This window comes from Macrotis lagotis, chromosome 1 (genome assembly GCF_037893015.1).
Source record: "Macrotis lagotis isolate mMagLag1 chromosome 1, bilby.v1.9.chrom.fasta, whole genome shotgun sequence".
NCBI classification, from domain to species: domain Eukaryota; kingdom Metazoa; phylum Chordata; class Mammalia; order Peramelemorphia; family Peramelidae; genus Macrotis; species Macrotis lagotis.
Window position 1 is genome coordinate 251,465,906 of NC_133658.1, and position 20,247 is coordinate 251,486,152.

At 35.4% G+C, this 20,247-nt stretch overlaps 1 protein-coding gene across 1 annotated transcript in view; it reads left to right on the plus strand.

The window, feature by feature from the left end:
• The window catches only part of CSE1L (chromosome segregation 1 like), a 72,452-nt gene that overhangs the window by 37,880 nt on the left and 14,325 nt on the right, over nt 1-20,247 (plus strand). Inside the window, exons 7-16 of the mRNA XM_074210200.1 lie at nt 226-333; nt 1,396-1,488; nt 8,449-8,616; nt 8,716-8,845; nt 9,635-9,700; nt 15,618-15,820; nt 16,538-16,622; nt 18,171-18,232; nt 19,250-19,386; nt 19,843-19,946. Coding sequence (XP_074066301.1) covers nt 226-333; nt 1,396-1,488; nt 8,449-8,616; nt 8,716-8,845; nt 9,635-9,700; nt 15,618-15,820; nt 16,538-16,622; nt 18,171-18,232; nt 19,250-19,386; nt 19,843-19,946 — 1,156 coding nt within the window. The remainder of the gene's footprint in view (nt 1-225; nt 334-1,395; nt 1,489-8,448; nt 8,617-8,715; nt 8,846-9,634; nt 9,701-15,617; nt 15,821-16,537; nt 16,623-18,170; nt 18,233-19,249; nt 19,387-19,842; nt 19,947-20,247) is intronic.

Consider the following 20,247-nt stretch of genomic DNA (forward strand, 5'->3'; position numbering starts at 1 on the left):
GAACTCAGGTCCTCCTGACTCCAGGGCCATTGCTCTATTTACTGTGCCACCTAGCTGTCCCTTTTCTTTGTTTTTTGTCTAAATTAAGATTTATGGATAGATCTAGACTGTCAATTGCCTGCATTATATAAAATAAGCTTTTATTTATATTATAAAACTTTGAATCTGTTACTGAGACTATATGTTCTTTACTGATTATATAACTAAATGTTTTCTTGTTTTAAGGCTACAATTGAACTCTGCAGCACCCATGCAAATGATGCATCTGCTCTGAAAGTTCTCTTTTCCTCTTTAATTTTGATTGCAAAACTGTTCTATAGTTTAAACTTTCAGGTAAGTTTCATCTTAATTCTTTTCCTGTGTTATTTTATTAGGGAAGTTTAGTACTTCCTTACCATTCCCATTTAGTTATTATTGTAGTCACAGAATTCTTTGTAAGAAAAACTTTTTAGTATGTTAAAAATTTGTGTTATTTATTTCTGGAGTCTTCTTTCACCAAGACAGATTGCTTTAGTAGATTGCTTCATTAATTTCTCTTGCCAAAGTATTCATCTTTTGGTGGCTAAAGTTTAAGTGATGAGTCTCTTCTGCAGTAGTTAGGTAATAAATAGTTTTGGCGTCATATTGGGAGTTTTTCCATTTTGGTAGGACCTCTACAGCTTAGGCTTATTCGCATAGCCTTCAAAAACTAACCTCAGTTTTCCTCCCCACAACACAATGAGACATTAGTGAAGGAGTGCAATTCTTTTTCCTCTGATGTATATACACCTTTTTCTTTTATGAAAGATATATATTTAGGAAGATCTTGTTACTCATTAATTCAGGAGTTATTGAACACTAATTCAGAACTTGTTATTAATTGTTCAGTGTGTGGAAGGTACTTTATGTTGAAAATGATAGAAGAAAAATTTTTTAAGCTCTCTTAATTTGTATGAGTGCTGTGTATACAAAATAGTTTATTACTAATAATGAATACAGAGGTAAGAAGTTCTACAAGATCTTAGAGAACAAAATCTGTTTAGCTTTTTTTGTAGGTACCAACGGGTTCAGAGATCTTGTGATAGAACTGAACTTTCCCCTTAAGGATAGGTTTATTTGAGCAGATTAAGAGATGATTAATAGTATATATATTCTCCTTTGGGAAAATGTCAGTTAGAAAGGCATGTTGAGTTATAAACACTCCAAATTTTCTGATCATAAGAGTATTCTCCAGGCTTTGGTACAAGAAAGGGTAAATTGGAAGAACTTGATCTTAGGGATCTTTGAATTCTACACTAAGGAGTTTGACTTTTATTAGGTAGGAACTAAGGAACATAAAGATTGGAGGACTTAAAAAAATAGCCTAATGCTTCACTTTAATGAATTTTTTTTAGTCATAATCTATTAACTTTTTAGGATCTACCAGAATTTTTTGAAGATAATATGGAAACATGGATGAATAATTTCCACAACCTCTTAACTTTGGATAATAAACTGCTACAAACTGATGTAAGTATTACATAAAACATTGTTGTTATTGTTCAGTCTTTTCAGTCTTGCCTGACCTTTTGTGACCCCATTTGGCATTTTCTTGCCAAATATACTAAAGTGGGGTGCCATTTCTTACTCCAGTTCATTTTATAAATGAAAAATGGAAGTAAATAGGATTAATTGACTTGCCCATGGTCATGTAGCTAAGAATTGTGAGAGACCAGATTTGAACTCAGGAAGATGAGTTTTCCTGACTTCAGACCTAGGGCTCTATCTATTCTTATCTTCTCATTGCCCCTAAAGCATACTATTTCTCCGGTATTTTATCTTTCTGAATGATTGTTTATCGATTTTCTTCCAAGAGACTGACTTGATGCAGATCATTTAAATGCTTTAAATTGTGACTGATTATATCTGGGGTTCACTTTACCACCAGTGCACTTTAATATTGCTATATTCAGACAATTCAGGCATTAATATGTTTTAAGTGATTTTCCCATAAAATTCTTTAATCATAATCCTCCTTAATTAATTTCAGTTCACAGATTTATAGATCCCTCAATTTCTGTTTCTCAGAATCCCTATTTTCCTTGAAAGCTCAGGTGCTCCATGAATTCTTTCCTGATCTCTACTGCCATCCCTCCCCATTATCCCACTAAAGAAAATTTGCTTTGTATTTATTTTGCATATATTTATAGATATACATGATGTTTCTTCCAACAGAATGTTACAAGGCTTGAGGGCAGGATCTATTTCTTTCATTGCATCCCTTTAGTCCTTTATTTGTTTGTTTGTTTGTTTATTTTTTTAGTTTTTGCAAGGCAGTGGGGTTAAGTGGCTTGTCCAAGGTCACACAGCTAGGTAATTATTAAGTGTCTGATGCCGGATTTGAACTCATGTACTCCTGACTCCAGGGCAGGTGCTCCATCCACTACACCACCTAGCTGCCCCCCCCGCTTTGGTCTTAATACCAGTTAGTGCAGTGCTGCTACCATCTGCCTCTGCTCAAAAGTTGTAAAATCATCTATAGGACTTGGGGTAAACTGAGTTTCCCTGACTCTAGACCTTGCTTCTATCCAGAGATCCACTTAGCATCAGCTTGAAGCTTTAGGAAAATCTGTTGGTTGGGTGTGGTGAATGGGGAGACTCAGAAAAATCATGATCTGCCCAAAGTTACCTAGATTTCAACTTTAGTCTTCTTCCCACTAAAGCCAAAGATCAACTAAATATGTGGATTTGGGGGAAGAAATATTAGGGAGGAGCATAGTCAAAGAGGCATATTTATACTGAATAAAGAATCTTCCTAATAATGAGAGCTGTCCCAGAGTGAGAGGTGCTCCATAATGTATGGGGGAAGTGTTGGTCTCAATCCTAGTGCTTGACTCATAATATTCATTTAATATTTGTTTGTTGATTGATAGATTTGATCTTCTGTTATTGGCAAGAACATCATCCCTGAATTTTTGTAGTTGCTTGATTTAACAGCCTGAAAGTAGTATAGTATTGTATAGTACAGTACAGTACAGTATAGTATAGCATAGCATAGTATAGTAGAAAATTAATGATATATAGTCAGATCTGAAATTCAAATCTTGACTCTGTTATTTCTTAGGTGATTTTGGATAAACCGTTTTTACCATTTTATTTTTCCAACTCCATGCAAAGTTAGGTTTCAACAACTTTTTTATTTTTTGTTTTTTTAGATTTTTGCAAGGCAAAGGGAGTTAAGTGGCTTGTTCAAGGCCACACAGCTAGGCAATTATTAAGTGTCTGAGACCAGATTTGAACCCAGGCACTTCTGACTCCCAAGGCTGGTGCTTTATCCACTACGCCACCTAGCCGCCCGACTTAGACACTCTTCAATAAAATAAGAGGTCTGAATTTTTGATGATCTCTAAAGTCATTTCTGATTCTATATCCTATGACCCTGATTAAATTTTTCACTCTGTGGAAATTTGTTATTTGAAAAACTGATATTTTGTAGTATCAAACCAGTCTTGGTGTTTGTTAGTGTTCTGACCCAGATGAGTATATAGTGGTGTACACCAGCTCTCTGAAAGTTGCCAACTCTTGTTTTGCTCCGCTGTTGCCAACTTTATGTTGGTTCAGTTTCCCCTTCAAGTTAACAACAAATTTTCCCCCACTCAGAGAAACCCTTGCTATTAATTTTTCTATTGTTCATTTTGTCTTGGGATCACCACTTTGGTTGAATGTGAATATTTAATTTAGAGAATGTGAGTCTGTGATCAGTCCAGCACTCTACACCTCACATTACTTTGTTACTCTCAGATCCTATCTCTTCTTCCAATCACATAGTCTTAACATAGCCAGTGTTTGCTATGAGGATGCATCCAGGAAGGTTTATTGCATTTAGGTAAATAGAATATGAGAAGGTAACAAGATGCACAAGTCTTAAGTAGTAGGTGACCCTTGCTATTGCTGTTTTCAACTCCATTTCTCCCAAGGACTCCCTGCCTTGTCTGGTAGGTAGTCTGAGCCTACTCTAGCATTAAGTTCACCCAGAATTATAAGCTTGTCCTCTTTTTTGATACATTGATGATAAGGTTTCTAGATCTTCAAAATTTTTTCTTTTATTTATCAGTGTGCATCATTAATGGGAGCATAGGCACTGATGATGGTGGCATGGCATTTTCCTAAAAGTGATAATATCATTGTCATGAGCATGTAGTTAACTTCTTTTGGTAGGCATTCAAGATTATTGACTAGATCAGGTTTTTTTTTTGTTTTGTTTTTTAAGGTTTTTTACAAGGCAGATGGGGTTAATTGGCTTGCCCAAGGCCACACAGCTAGGTATTATTAAGTGTCAGAGACCAGATTTGAACCCAGATACTCCTGACTCCAGGGCCGGTGCTTTATCCACTTGGCCACCTAGCCGCCCCGTCTTTCAGTTCTATTGGATCTTGTGTTGTCTATGAGTGTTCATGTGTTCCATGAACCTATGGTAAATGGAATCTGCTTTGAAGAAGTTTTTGTAGATTTTTTTTGTGTCTCAACCATGCTTTGTTATCCTCATCTGCCACAGTAATCAGGTCAGGGAAGCAGACAATTTTAGAGTAGCTTTTCTAGCCCCTTCCTAACATCAGGAGGTGATGAGCCCTGTGATCCTTTAAAGGGCTGTTCAATCACCCAGTGGGCTGCAGAATCCCACTGCTGCTTTCAGTGGAGAAATGACCCTATGAATTGGACTGACTGTATGCTGTGTTGTGTATCTCCCATTTTATCTACATCTGTTGCTTTGTCACTTTCCTGACGCCACAGGACTTTGAATAATGGTTATGAGTGATGTCTTTTTTTGTTAGCATAAATTGGATTTAAGTGAGGTATAGTTGCATGAAATTATCCACCTCACTCTCTTTCAAAGTTATTATGATCCAGCATGACAAGACAGTATCAAGACAATTGGTGGTAGTTCCAGATGCTGTGGATGACCTGGGATTCTTGGATGTCGAACCAACCTCTAAGCACTTCACAGTTCCTACTTCAGCTGGCTTTGTGGCCAATGGAAGGAATTGTCTTTTGCCCATTCCATCATTGGAAAATTTCATATGCTTGGGCTAGACACCTTCCCACTACTCACTGTTGAGTTTGAGATTCCCTTGGTTACCCTCAACCTGGTTTAGCTCACCTCCCGAAATGGTTTGCTGGGGTATGGCCACTGTGCATGCTACAAACTTCTTGGAAACACAGGTGAGAGTTAGGTGACTTACGTAGAAGTCAAATGTGTTAAGCAGCCCAAAAACGGGTTTGGCAGCCCTCAAATCAGTGTGCTAGTCTTCCGGAACACACCCTCCTCCCAGGGTTCCATACTAGCACTCCACTCTGCCTTGAACAGACAAGACCTGAGTGCACTCGAGGGAAGTCCTGCAGTCAAGTGGCTCCAGCTATCAGCTTCTGCCCCTCACCCCCAACACCAGGATGAGTGTGGGTTCAAAACCGTGGTCTTCATTTCTGTAATATTTTTTGTGTAATATTTTTTGCAATAGGATCCTTTAATGGTGCTTTATCCACTGTCCCTTGTCCATGAACTGTGCTCCATTGTGATTAAAGAAGTCCTAAAAAGCGCCAGTGTTAATGCCTCTGAAGTTTCTGAGGTCATTTTGGGGCATGTTTTTTCAACAGGGTGTGTACTTAGAATCTTGTTCGACAGGCCAGTGTCAGGACTGGAATTCCCTTCACTTGTGTCTGCTTTGAAGCTTTTGGATGATCTGTGGATTGGCTTCAAAGCAGTGTGTCTTGGGGCCCAATCTCTTTGAAAATGATGGAGTAAATATCAAAGCTGCTAAATGAAAAGGGAGAACTCCACAGTGTTTACTAGCAGGACAGTTCATTTCTAAGAAGGCAACATTTAATTCCTCAAAAGTAATGTACATCCTAAGCTTAGAGATGCAGGACTCTTGGCAGATGAAATTCAATTTTATGCAGATAATAACAAAACAAAATGCTTTTGTGATGCCCTGAAGGGTATTTATGGGCCAAAGAGATATGGTGCATCAGTGCTGCTCTGTGCTGATGGATCCACATTGATCAACAGTAGGGACCTGACCCTAGAGAGATGGGCTGACCACTTCAATAGTGTTCTTACTAGACACTCTTCAATCAATACAGAAGCCAGTGGCTGCTGCCATTGACCATTTCCTGCAAGTTGAAGTCAGTCAATCCTTAACTGAATTTTCAACCAAAGAAGTTTTAAATGCCATTAGATTCCTTTCATGTGGCAAAGCACCTGGTGCTGATTCTATTCCAGCTGAGATCCCCAAGGTGGAGGTTCCATTGCTCATCCAAAAACTGACTGAAATTTTCCAGGTTATATAGCATGAAAATATTGACCCCAAGAATTCAAGAATGCCTTCATCATTTATCTCTATAAAGGTAAATGGAATAGATTGTCCTGTGACAATCACTGGGGTGTTTTTCTTTTAGTCATTGTTGGTAAGCTTCTTGCCAGAGTCTTTCTCAGTGACCTGATACTTCACCTGGAAATGGAGCACCTCTCTGAGAGCCAGTATGGCTTTAGAAAGGGTTGAAGAAGAGATGATACAGTGTTTGCTGCTTTACAACTCGAAAAATATCAGGAACAGAACAAAGTTCTGTATGTATCAATTGTAGCTCTGGCCAAGGTCTTTGATAACCATCAGTTGTGAGGGTTTATGGAAAATTATGTTAAAATTTGTTCATTGATATTGTATGTCAGTTCCATGGTATGCATGCCTGGGTTCTGGATAGTGGATGATATTCTTGAGAGTTCCTGGTTACTAATGGAGTGAAACAAGGATGTGTCCTTGCTCCCATACTTTTTAGCATGATGTTTTCAGGCATCTTCACTGAGGATGAACATGACTTCAAGGTCACTATTGCACTGATGGCAAATTCTTCAATTTGTAAAGGATACAAGCCCAGACCAAAGTGGAGTGAAGAATGTAGGTGCATCATCTTCTATTTGCAGATAATTGTACACTTGGTGCAGCCTCTGAAGCTGAGATGCAACAAAGTAAGGATTGATTCTCTACCACTTGTGTTCATTTTGGTCTAATAATTAACATCAAGAAAACTCAGGTACTCCATCAGCCAGCACCACACCATCATATGTGGAGCCATTGATTATAACAAATGGAGAAGTTTTGAGTACTGCAGACAAGTTCATTTACCTAGGCAATGTCCTTTCCAAGGAGGTATACATTAACACTGAGGGTGACTATTCACATTGCCAGAGCGAGTTCAATTTGGGAGATTCCCGAAACAAAGTGTGGAAGAGAAGAAGTATGAGACTGAATATCAAACTGAAGGTCTACAAGAACCATTGTGCTGACTTCATTTTTATATGCCTGTGAACCCTGGACAGGGTTCACAACCCAGTTCCATGTCAGAAAACTGAATCCCTTCCATTTAAATTGTCTTAGAAAGATTCTGAAGATCACCCGACAGGAGAAGATACCAGACATTGGGGTCCTTTCTTGAAGTAAACTGCCTAGCATTCCAGCATTACTACAGAGTCTGCAACTGTGATGGGCTGGACACACTTGTTCAAATGCCAGACATATGCTTTCCAAGAAGCTATATTATGAAGAACTCACACAGGGCTAGCTCTCACAAGGAGGTCAGAAGAACCGATGCCAAGACACTCTGCAGATCTCATTGAAGAACTTTAGAATTGATTGTATTGTATGGGAGACACTGGCACAGTACTGCCCAGCATGATGTGCCCTCATCAGGGTAGGTGCTACACTCTATGAGGAAGGCAGAATTGAAGGAAACATGCCATCTGTAAGTTTAGAGAACCCACCCCAGGTGTTCACATGGACTATTTGTGCTTGACCTGTAGTAGCTCATTCTGATCTCATATTGGTCTGGTCTGACACTTAAATAGCTATTTGACCCTGGGCAAGTTTACTTCCTTGATCTTAGTCAGTTTCAAAGCCCTTTCTGAGCCAGCTGTTCAAAGGTCTTGATTCAGGAAGAAGTTCCATACCACACACTATACTGACAGATACTTGCTCTTAGATTATTACTATTCTCACATTAGCATGAAGACACTTCTTTATTAAATTCGGTGAAATATTTGACTACTTAACGAAAATCATTCAAGATGTGTATTTTAACAACCAGTTTTAAAGACAATATAGTTTGTTTCTTGATAAAGCTGAATCATTGGTTTCCAGGTTCTCTATAAAATCTCTTATATTGTAATCTCCAAATACTTATGATTTGAAGCTTCAGGGCAGAGAATTTTTCAAAAGTATGATGCTTCAGTATAATTTCAGACAAATGTAAAATTAAAAATATTTCATCATTTACTCCCTGTGATGTTTGTTAGCAAATGAATCTTCTTATTTTGCACTAACTTTTTTGATAGTGCGATTGAGAACACTTCATCTTCAGTAGCTTGAGATTTATAGTCTTGTGTTTTGTTTTCTAAATTCACGGTAGTATATTTGAGTTTTCAGTTTTCTTTTATGTGAGGATGAAGAGGAAGCGGGCTTATTGGAGTTGTTAAAATCCCAGATTTGTGATAATGCTGCACTCTATGCCCAAAAATATGATGAAGAATTCCAGCCATATTTGCCCCGATTCGTCACAGCAATTTGGAATTTATTAGTAACAACTGGTCAAGAAGTCAAATATGATCTGGTAAGTACATGGTCAGAAAAGACATTTAGAGCTTCATTTTTCTACAAATACAATGGTTAGTTACATTTTTTAAGTGTTCCTTTTTGTGTTTTGTTCTAGTTGGTAAGTAATGCAATTCAATTTCTGGCTTCAGTTTGTGAGAGACCTCATTATAAGAATCTCTTTGAAGATCAGAATACACTCACAAGTATCTGCGAAAAGGTTATTGTTCCTAACATGGAATTCAGAGGTAACTATTATCATTTATTCACTTAGCTTGTTGAATGAATGGGGTTGTTTTTTTTAAACATCCTAGTGACAGTTTTATGTACTTTCTGTTTATTCAATTCATGTTTTTAGTTTTGAGAACAAATCTGATAATTTCACTGTTATTTCCTTTCTTAGTCTTTATTGAACCTAGGCTCTGACCTTTGAAATAAAAACAATTTTTAATGGGTCCTGGTATTTTCAAAGTTTTAAAACCTTAGAACTCTTAAGATTCTTTTCTGTAGTGTTGTTGGATTTAAGAGAAAGTAAGAATAATTTAACCAGTCAACTTAGTTGGAATAATAATAAAGTTTGGTTCAGTTTTCTGGGATCGTGGGGAATTTCTTGCTTCTTGCATGTAGTAGATCAATATACTTTCAGATTATAAAATTGCAATCTTACTTGGTTTTTGATTCGTGTTAATTTTACTTATGATTGCCTTAATTGTGCTTTTTACTATGCAGACTAGCATAGAGACATCCTTTCTTCTAAGGTCTTATATAACTTATATAACTTAGCAAATTTGTGAAGGTAGAAGGTTCAAGTTTCCTATAAAACATGGATTGAGTCATCTGGTTCCTACAGTATATGTTTGCTGTCTCATTTGTCATGATACTAGTAATATTCAAAGTATACCTATGTGTAGTTGATGCAGATTTGGTATTTCTTTGGAATAAGACTAAAACTAAAGTTACAAGTACTTAGCAACAAAATATGATTTATAAAATTATTTCAATTTTGCATGTATCACTTATCAACTTATATTTTGCAGCTGCTGATGAAGAGGCCTTTGAAGATAATTCTGAAGAGTACATAAGGAGGGATTTGGAAGGATCTGGTAATCTTTTGTTAATTCTTTTTTTGGTTGATGCCTTCTGTATTGAATTTCATTTATTTATGATTATATGTCTCCCCAACCTTCTCAGCTATTCTTTTTAGTATTGCTTCAAATTGTTTATTTGGTAGCATTCATTTTATTTTTGAGTTTTAAAATTCTTTGTCCCTACTACCCTCAGTCATCTCTTCACCCTTTGAGGAGACAAGTAATATGATAGCATTAAAAATATGGGGTCATGGGTTAGGTAAATGATGCAATGGATAGAGTGTTGGCCTTAGAGTCAGGAGCACCTGAGTTCAAATGCAGCCTCAAACACTTAATACTTACCCAACTGTGTGACCTTAGGCAAGTCACTTCACCCATTGCCTTGCAAAAGTAAAAAAAAAAAATGAGGGTCATACAAAACATATATTTTCTGTGCTACAAAATAAATAAAAGGCAAGAAAAGTTATAAAAGACAAAGAAAATGTGCTTCAATCTTCACTTGAGTTCATGGATTATCTCTCTGGAGATGTATAGCATTTTTTATTGTGAATATTTTGGAATCATTATACTTAATCCAAATAGCTAAGTCTTTCACAGTTGATTGTCATTCTGATATTGTTAAGATTACTGTCCTCCTGGTTCTTCTCCTTTAATTTTGTATCATTTCATAGAAATCTTACCAGGATTTTCTACAGGTCTCTCTGTCTTTTTGTTTTGTTTTGTTTTTTGTTTTTTTGCCAAGGCAAACGGGGTAAGTGACTTGCCCAAGGCCACACAGCTAGGTAATTATTAAGTGTCTGAGATCGGATTTGAATCCAGTACTCCTGACTCCAGGGCTGGTGCTGTATCCACTACACCACCTAGCCGCCCCAGTCTCTTTTAGCATAGTAGTATTCCATCACAGTCCTCTACTGAAACTTGTTCAGCCATTCCCCAACTAATGAGTCATCCCCTTGATTTACAATTCTTTTCTACCACTTAAAGAACTGCCATTAAATATTTTTGAACATATTAGTCTTTTTCCTTTTACTTTGATTTCTTTGGAGTAATTAGACCTAGTAGTGATATAATTGGGTCAAAATGTATGCAGTTTTATAGCCCAGTTCAGTTCATTAATGAACCAGTAAATGCATTAATGTAATGGAATTAATGTAAGGAAAGGAAGGGAAGGGAAAGGAAAGGAAAGGATGGGAAAGGGAAGCCTCACAGTATTTATCAGTGGAGAACAAAGAAGGCTAGTTGCTAATTTAGTTGGGAGGGATTCCTGAGTTCCTTTAAGAGAAATATGGGAAAAATCTACAAGGAAATGCCATAGGGGGCCAGAGGATTTTACTCTGAATAAAGTCAATACTGTGAGAAAAGCCAGTTCTCCCCAGTACTACCTGTATTCCTAGGAGTGGCTGGCTCCTGGAATCTTTGGAATGTGGCCAAATCACCTATGGCATGTGGGGGGGAGGTAAATTCGTGAGGAAGACACTTCCTCATACAGGCTGGAGAGAACTTGCCTATAAGAAAACTTCATTTTCTTATTCAGTTGACTAATGAATTTCTGCCACCTTGGGCCTTTGAGTTTATCAGACACTAGGTCATGTGGTTGTTTACTAATGGATGATGTTTGCTTCATCTATGCAAATGATCATTCATTCTATTTCTTAGTTCAGTAGCAGATTATGTTGGAGTTTTTCTTTATAATATTCAAGATGGAAAAAATAGTTAAGTAAAAATACACAGTAGATTACATCTGATAGTAAATAAAACACTTCATATTCATAGTTTGCTATCTATATATATTGAAGAGAGATCAATGAGTTTTCTCAACTTTTCTGTGGCTAAACTTGGCTAATAATAATTTTATAGCTTTGAGTTTTATCTCATATGTTTTTGTTAATATATCTCTTAACCCCCAAGAGTTATTGAACTGATCTTAGAAGTTGTTGAATTGATGTTCTTCCATGTTAATTGGAAAAATAAAGAGATGAAATTCTCTTCTTACTTGAAAAAGGCATTAAATCAGATTTATAATGGATGGTGAGCAAAAAAGCATTTATTAAGTGCCTACTCTGTTCTCTGTTAAGTGCTGGGATACAAAATAAAAGTATCTAGTAAAAGGCTGTTCTTGCTTTCAAGGAGATAACATGCAAAACAATTAGGAACAGATGAGATAAATTGCAGATATTCAACAGAAGGAAGGCAGAAATGCTAAAGAGAATTGGGTGGAGGCAGGGCAGGAACTTTCCTGGAGAAGGTAGAATATTAGATGGGATTTGAAAGATAGATGCTAGAGAGAGAGATGAAATTGAAATTGGGGGTATTTTCCAGCCATGGGGACAGATGTGGGGAGAGTAAGTACTTTGTATGACGTACAAGAAGGAGGCCTATTTTGGTAAATTACAGAGTACTTTGAAGATGGAAGAAGGAAAAGGAAGCCAATTTTAAAAGACTTTGAATGTTAAACAGGATATTTATCTTTATAAGAATATAGAGGTATGAGGTGAAATGCTCAGACCTGGACTCTAGCATTTCTGACTGTCGAGTGGAAGATAAAGTAGAAAAGAGAGACACAAGGTAGGTTGACCTACAGCACTATGTTTGAATAGTTCAGGCGTGAATTGTGTCAAAGAAGGGATGTTAGGAAGATAGAAATTAGAGGACTTGACATGAGTTTGAATGTAGTTATTGAAAGACTACTAGTAAAGAGTAGAGCATGACACCTAGGTTGTGAGGCTGGGTAACTGGGAGGGTGCTAGTACTCTCCAACAATAATGTGAACACTCAGGAGGAGGAAGACTTTTGGGGAAAGACCACAAGATCAGTTTTTGACAAGCTGAATTTAAGAGGACTATGGAACATCCATTTTGAGATGGACATGTGAATGGTCAGAAATGAATTTAATAGAAACTATGATGGAATCAAGTGAATTAATTTAGATGGACAATGACAGGATAGAGAGACTTGAAGGATACTCGCCTTTAGTGGACATGACCTAGATGAATATCTAGCAAAGGAAACTTAAGAGGGAGAAGTCAGACAGGTAGGGGAACCAGGAGAGAGTAGTGTCACCAAACCTTCACATAGGAAAATCTATGAGAAAACTGGTTGACTGTCAAAAACTGCAAAGAAGTCAAGAAGCATGAGGATTGAGAAAAGGCTATTAGATTTTGCAATAAGAGATCATTGATACATTTGGAGAGTATAGTTTCAATTAGAATGGTGAGGTCATAAACCAAAATGTCTTGAGTTAAGTATAATTGAGTGAGAGGATAAGAAATGGAGATACCTATTGTAGATGGCCTTCTCAAGTGAGGAGTTTAACCATAATTGGGAGGAGAGATAATGGATGAGTTAGGTATTTTTATGGTGGGGAGGACACATGGGCATATTTAGAAGCCGTAAGGAAGCAACTGGTAGTTAGTGGTCATTCATTGTTAGAAGAGTGGTTTCCTGGGCACAACCAGTATTCACAATGTTGTATGATAATCAGCTGTGAATGACTTAGCTCTGATTCATTAGTACAATAATTCAAGACACATTTGAAGTTCTTGTAAAAAATGCTATCTATCCCATCTTTTTACTTGATTATTCTTGGGGTTTTTTGTTCTGTTTTGCAACCTAGCATGACAGCACAAGTATAATCTATAACTAACTGCTTGCCTTCTCAATGAGAGGGAGAGAATTTGGAATTCAAAATTTTTTTAAAATATATATTAAAAATTTTGTTTATAATTTTAAAATTATGGAAAAGAAATATGCTTTCTTTTTTAGATATAAAAATTCTTTTAACATCTGTCTTTAATTTCTATATAGGGTACTCATCAGTACCTTATTGTCTTAGAATTATTTGAGATCCTTGAAAAAGTTGAAACAATCGAAAAACCACTTTTTTATTATTACTTAGACCTACAGTTACATAGAACAGTAAAATTCAATGAAACTGTACCCATATTAAAATAATATCTTCACATCTACTGTAATGTACAGGATACATACACATTTATAAAACAAAGCAAAATAAAATTTAGTGATTTCCTGCATGGTTTGTTTTCTGTTCACTATAATATTCTCAAAGTTGAATGTTGGATTGCTTGATGTCCCTTATTAATATCTTTTTATGGGTCTGTGTGATCAAAATTATTTTAATAAAAATACTAATGCATTATATGCATTAAAATACTCTTTTCCAACTACATACCTGTGAGGCTAATATTTTTCATAAACTTCACCTAAAATAATATATTGTAAAAGATTGAATGAAAAAGTTGATATGAGAATCCATTTGTTGTCATTTAAATCAGACATTAAAAGGATTTGAATACATATGTAAAACAGTGTCACTTAATTTTGTTTTAAAACTTATTTTTCATGAAAATGTCACGTTAAATTGTAACAGGCTTATTTTGATGTAAGTGAAGTAATAACTACATGAAAACTTTACCAGTTTTAATTGTTAATACAATAACCATTAATCTAGCCCTCATAAGCAAAAGGTCATTGAGGTCCTTAATAATTTTCAGGGGGTTGAATTCCTATAATCGATTAAATAGTTTTAGAATAATTGCATGATAGTGTGCTACCTTGGCTTTACCCTTTAAGATACCTGTCAAAGGGGTGTCTAGGTGGTGCAGTGTTTAGAGCACTTGCCCTGGAGTCAGGAGTACCTGGGTTCAAATCCAGCCTCAGACACTTAATAATTACCTAGCTGTGTGACCTTAGGCAAGCCAATTAAACCCATTTGCCTCACAAAAAAAACCTTTAAAAAAAAAGATACCTGTCAAAAACATCTGCCCTTTATAAGAGAGTCCAGGCATTTTTGAGCTATTAAGGGTCCTTAAAGATTTTCCAACCAAGGGCTGTCCTATTTTAGTTAGGCGCCAGAGTAAAAATGATTTTTATCTTTCTTTCCTTCCTTTCTTCCATCCATCCATCCATCATGGCTAAATTACTTGCCCAGTATTACACAACTGGTGGGTACCTGAGGACTGATTTGAACTCCTCTTCTTGATTCCAGAGCTGGTCTGTCTATAGACCTACCTAGCTGCCCTTTTCTATTCATGTTTTTCATTTTTGCAAGGTAGTGGGATTAAGTGACTTGCCAAGGTCACACAACTAGATAATTATTATTAAATGAGCTTGGAATTGAATTCAGGTCCTCTTAACTCCAGTTCTGGTGCTCTATCCACTGCACCACCTGTCTCTTGTGTTTTATCTTTCTAAGCACAAAACTTTATTTTAAAATATGAAATCCATTCTTAGCTTTCAGAAATTCATTTGGCATGGATTTGGTCTCCCTGCAGGGTTAGTTCCCTGACTTTAGTTTCCCACTCCTTCTATTTCCTCCCCTCCTCCCCCCTTTACATATGAGAAGATGAATCTAGAGACAATCAGGATCCAAAGATGACCGACCAGCAGCTTCTTCACAGCATCACAGTGAATGAATGAATCCTGGTTTCTGGTCCCATTTACTTGCTGTGTGGCTCTCTCTCTCTCTCTCTCTCTCTCTCTCTCTCTCTCTCTCTCTCTCTCTCTCTCTCTCTTTATATATATATATATATATATATATATATATATATATATACACACACACACACACACACACACACACACACACACTTAATCTCTCTGAATCTTATTCTTGGTTGACACTTTCTTATTTTACTAATTTGAACTTGTTAATAGTTTAGAACTTTTAATCTGAAATTCCCTCTTGTAATGCATCTCCAGCAACATTAAAAACTCATATCTTATAATTTCTCAGCCTCTCATTGATGATTTTACAAAAGTGATATTTCCTAGCATCACATCGAGTAGTTAATTTCTGTTTGTTTTTCTATCATCAATCATCTCTTCCTTTTTTTGTTACTTTTTCTGTTTGGTGTATCCTAGTTTATGCCTCTATTTACTGTCTTAATTTTTTTTTTCTTTTTTAATTTTATAGATATTGATACCAGACGCAGGGCTGCTTGTGATCTAGTACGAGGCCTATGCAAGTTTTTTGAAGGACCTGTGACAGGAATTTTCTCTGGTTATGTCAATTCCATGCTACAGGAATATGCCAAGAACCCAGCTGTGAACTGGAAACACAAAGATGCAGCAATTTATCTAGTAACATCATTAGCTTCAAAAGCCCAGACACAACGAGTAATGCCTTTCATTTATGATTTTTATTTTAAGAAATTATTGGAAGTTTTGTTGATTCTTACACAGGGGAGGAACAGTGTGGTAAAAGGGAACCCTAGGTAGAAAATTAGGAGTCCTGGGTTCTAGTACTGATTCTGCTCTATCTTACCTGTGTGACTTGAAAGAAAACTGTTGAAATTTTTTTTTTACTTCATTTTTCTCATTTTGTAAAAAGGGACTAGATCATATTATACATTACAGGAGTTCTAAGTGTTGCCAAACTTGTGACAAATTACCAGGGTATTATGGGCAGGACTGGGACTTGAATTCAGGTTTTCTAAATACAGTTTTCTTTCTCCTACTACTCAGCCATAATTTTCTCCTTAAGCTCTCTCAGGGAGTGTACATCAGTGGCCTAATGTCTGTTGAGGGTGAAAATAATTACTAGATAATTATTATGGTTCCTGAACTGAGTCTTTTGTTTCTAAACCACATCAGGAATATTTTCACATTGACATATTTCACTGATTTATGATGCAATCATGTTGTTCTTTGTTCAGGATTCTGCTGTCATTCTCAAGCCCTGACTGATAATTTCTTGTAATGAAACTGTTTTATTCTTGTTTTGAAGTCTTAGTGTTAATTTTAAAATTTGCATTTGTTAAAGTTCCTGTATTTCTAATATAAGTTAGAATGTATAGGGTTTTAATTCCATTTGGATTTAAATATATTTTTCAGCATGGAATTACACAAGCAAATGAACTTGTAAATCTTACTGAGTTCTTTGTGAATCACATTCAACCTGATTTGAAATCAGCCAGTGGTAAGTTAAACTTTGTTAACTTTCTCCTCCATATTTTGTTATGTGCTCTCTTAACTACTGATTAAGTCGGATGGAAAAGATATCATTAAAGACTATTAATTTGAAGTGAAAGAGTTTAATGAAATTTTTATTTTTGTTTCATAGAGTACATTTATAATTAAAAAGGGAAACACCTTTCAAATTTATGTTTTGAAGATAAAATTCCTATAATTATCTGGACCCTAATGCCACATAATAACAATAACAATAAGCATCTATACCGTGCTTTAAGATTGGCAAAAGGATTTTACAATTTTAACCTTAGAAGAGCTTTGGCAAAATTTTGCCAAATTTTATGCCCATTTTACAAATGAGGAAAATAAGACAGAATTTACTACACGTCTGAGGCCAGATTTGAATTCAGATTTGAATTTCCCTCTCTCTCCTCTTCTCTGCTATATAATTATGGTACCTACCTGCATAATATCCACCTTTGGTGTGGCATTTTTCCATTAGGAATTTTTAAATTAGAGATATTTACTCTTCCTTTCAATTAGTTATTTCTGTGATGTTGAAGAGCTTAGGGGTGGATTTATATTTTTGGATTTGAAGTCTAGTCATGCATTAGAACTATACCATGGTTTCTTTCTATTAGATTTTTGGATAATCCATGTAAATTTAATAGACATTAACTTAATTCATATAGTGGCTTTCTTTATTTGCATGGCCAGCCTGTTCTCAAAGAAATACTTAAGAGTTAGTTATGCTATAACATGACACATGCTTTTCCCCAAAAGCAACTGTACCTTGTTTAATTGTGCAGTAGAAAATGTGACTTATGGGTTATAACTGGAGTTAAAAGGATAATGCTCAAAAACTTCACCAGTAATGTATTAAAAAAACCCAGCATAACATAGTAAAAATGCTAGCACAATTTATACATGTTTAATAGTTAATACATAGATATTATAACAAATAGTGGCATTGTCGTTGTCTTAAGCCTGCTGCTTATTCTAGTTCTGATTCTAATCTGTGCTGGTATAGCCTCAGACAAATTGGTCATGTCAGAATTCTAGACCCTCCCACATCTCTTACTGCACCAGAAGGTGTATAGTAAATAAGACACTTTAACTTGACAAAGACCTGAAATTTTCATGTGGAAGTAGTAGATGTCAGAAGGATTGCAGACAGTGAATTATTGTGGCATTATGTAGTTTTCTGCATTCTTAATGTTTCTCTTAGAAGTTGTGCATAAGCAGCCCTGAAATTCACATTATACCCAAAATGTTCCCTGATATATTAGTTACTGTGGAACAAATTCAGATTTTCCAAATAATTTTTATGTAGCAGAATTGCAAATATCTGATGATAAAATCTTTTTCTAGTAGTTTTAATTAACTATTAAAAAGTCTGACTTTTCCTAAAGAATTGGAAAAGGAATTAAAGCATAAGTAAATCCAATTTTTATCCCCAGGTGTCTTAAGTTTTGGAATGATGTCCTTTTAGTTCACTTTTAGTCATTTAGTGCTTATATCTTGAGATACCATGTGTTCTGTTTTTCTTTAATAGTGAATGAATTTCCTGTGCTTAAAGCTGATGGTATCAAATATATTATGATTTTTAGGAATCAAGTAAGTTGTTTTTCTTTTTTTGTAATTATTTACCTCCTGAATCGCTTAATGTTTTAATATATCATATTTCTTGCCCTTTTACTAAGAGTTTTATCATCTATTTTCCTTTAATGGTAAATTTTGCTAATATGTGAAATAGGTTTGCTCTTGATTATTTTCTTCTATTTCTCAGTTCTTTGGAAGTTATTTTAATTTTTCTTAACACTGTAATGGTGAATACTTTAATTGTTTCCTCTTTGATTCATAAAATTTAAAAAGCACAGATTCCTTTGGATTACTTTTTTATTCTCAAAGAACTTTTAAGGTCAGGATAAATATCTGCCCTGCTTTTTTTTTTTAAGGTGGGAATGGTCTTTAACCTGAAGTATTTAGTATGCAATGCGCAATAATAGTGTTACATTCATTTCTGAACAGACTTACCTGTATTTTTGGTAGCCCTTGGCATTAGATTTTTAAAACTTTGGTTTTTCATAATTTCCCCTTTTTAGTCTAGGTTAATCATTTTCCTGATTTTTGGCATATTTACAATTTACTCATGTACCTGACAAGATTCTTGCCATTTATATATGGCTATTATTATTTATTGAGTTTAATGTCATTTGCTCCAGTGAAGATCTCTGGTTGATTTTTTATTTAAAAAAAATTAGTATAGCAAGTCATTGGACAGCTGGGAATAGTGAATGGAGTAGTAATGCTTCTAAGTCAGGCAGTCTGGGAATTGGATTCTATCTTTGAAACATACTGGCTCTGGGACAGTCTTGGTTAAGTCATTTGCCCTTGGGCAGTTTGAGGACTTTGCCTGCTTGTGTGGGTGGGGTAGGGATTGGATCTGAGTCTTTGGGTGAGAATTTCCCTGTTTTGGTACAATCATCTGTCCACAGTGTTTTTAAAAATGCATCTTAAGCTTTTAAGTTAAAGTTCTAAATATGAGTAAAAATCTGTTTTCTTTGATTTATATTTGATTATGTAGATGAACATTTTTATTATGAATGAAAAGCATGTTATTAAATTATTCAGGTACCTAAAGAACAACTTTTGGCTTCCATTCCTCTTCTGATCAATCATCTTCAAGCTGAAAGTATTGTGGTGCATACATACGCAGCTCATGCTCTTGAAAGACTGTTTACTATGAAAGGATCCAATAACACCATACTGTAAGTTTTCTGACATCAGAACTATAGTTTTAAGTTGTTCATGGAGAATTTTGGTTAGCCTTACTTAGTGAAGTTCGTGAATCCCATCTCCCTTGAACCATTTGTCTCACTCCAGTCTTACTCTTCATGTTGTTGTAGTAGATAGAGGAAATGTTCAGCTGTAGATTAATGGTATGAATGATAACAAAACAGTGAGTACCCAAAAAAAAAATTCTTAGTGACTTTGGGGCTATTTGGTTTGACTGTGTGTAATGGCCCATATTTCCACCTCTGCCTTTCTAATTAAATTTGTCTCTGGTTTGTCCCATCATTATTTTCAATAAGTCATCATCTGATGAGAAATATCTTGTTGGCTTGCAGAATGGTCGAAATTCGCTTCTGATTAAAATTTTTATTTTTGAGTAATCCACAGTGAAATATCTGTTAGTATTAATTAAAAATTGTGTTTATCTTTAGTATTACAGCTGGAGAAATTGCACCCTTCGTAGAGATTCTCCTAACAAACCTTTTCAAAGCACTCACACTTCCTGGCTCTTCTGAAAATGAGTATATAATGAAAGGTAACCTTTTTCTAAAATGTCTTGAGACTATACCTAAGTATCTAATTTCAAATTCCTGACAGTAATTTCTTAGAACTTTACTTAGTTATGTGCCTTAAAAATTGTATGTATTTGCCAAAACCTTGTTTAAAATAATCTTTACAGTATTTAGAAAATATAAGAAAATGGCATTATCAATACAAATTATTAGTATTGTAGGAATAATAGCAGTTTCAGAAATAGTACGCTTTTGCTGAAGAAATGGCTAAGTCCTTGCCTTATTTTATTACAAAGTAATTTCAAAATGTTCTATGCCTTGACA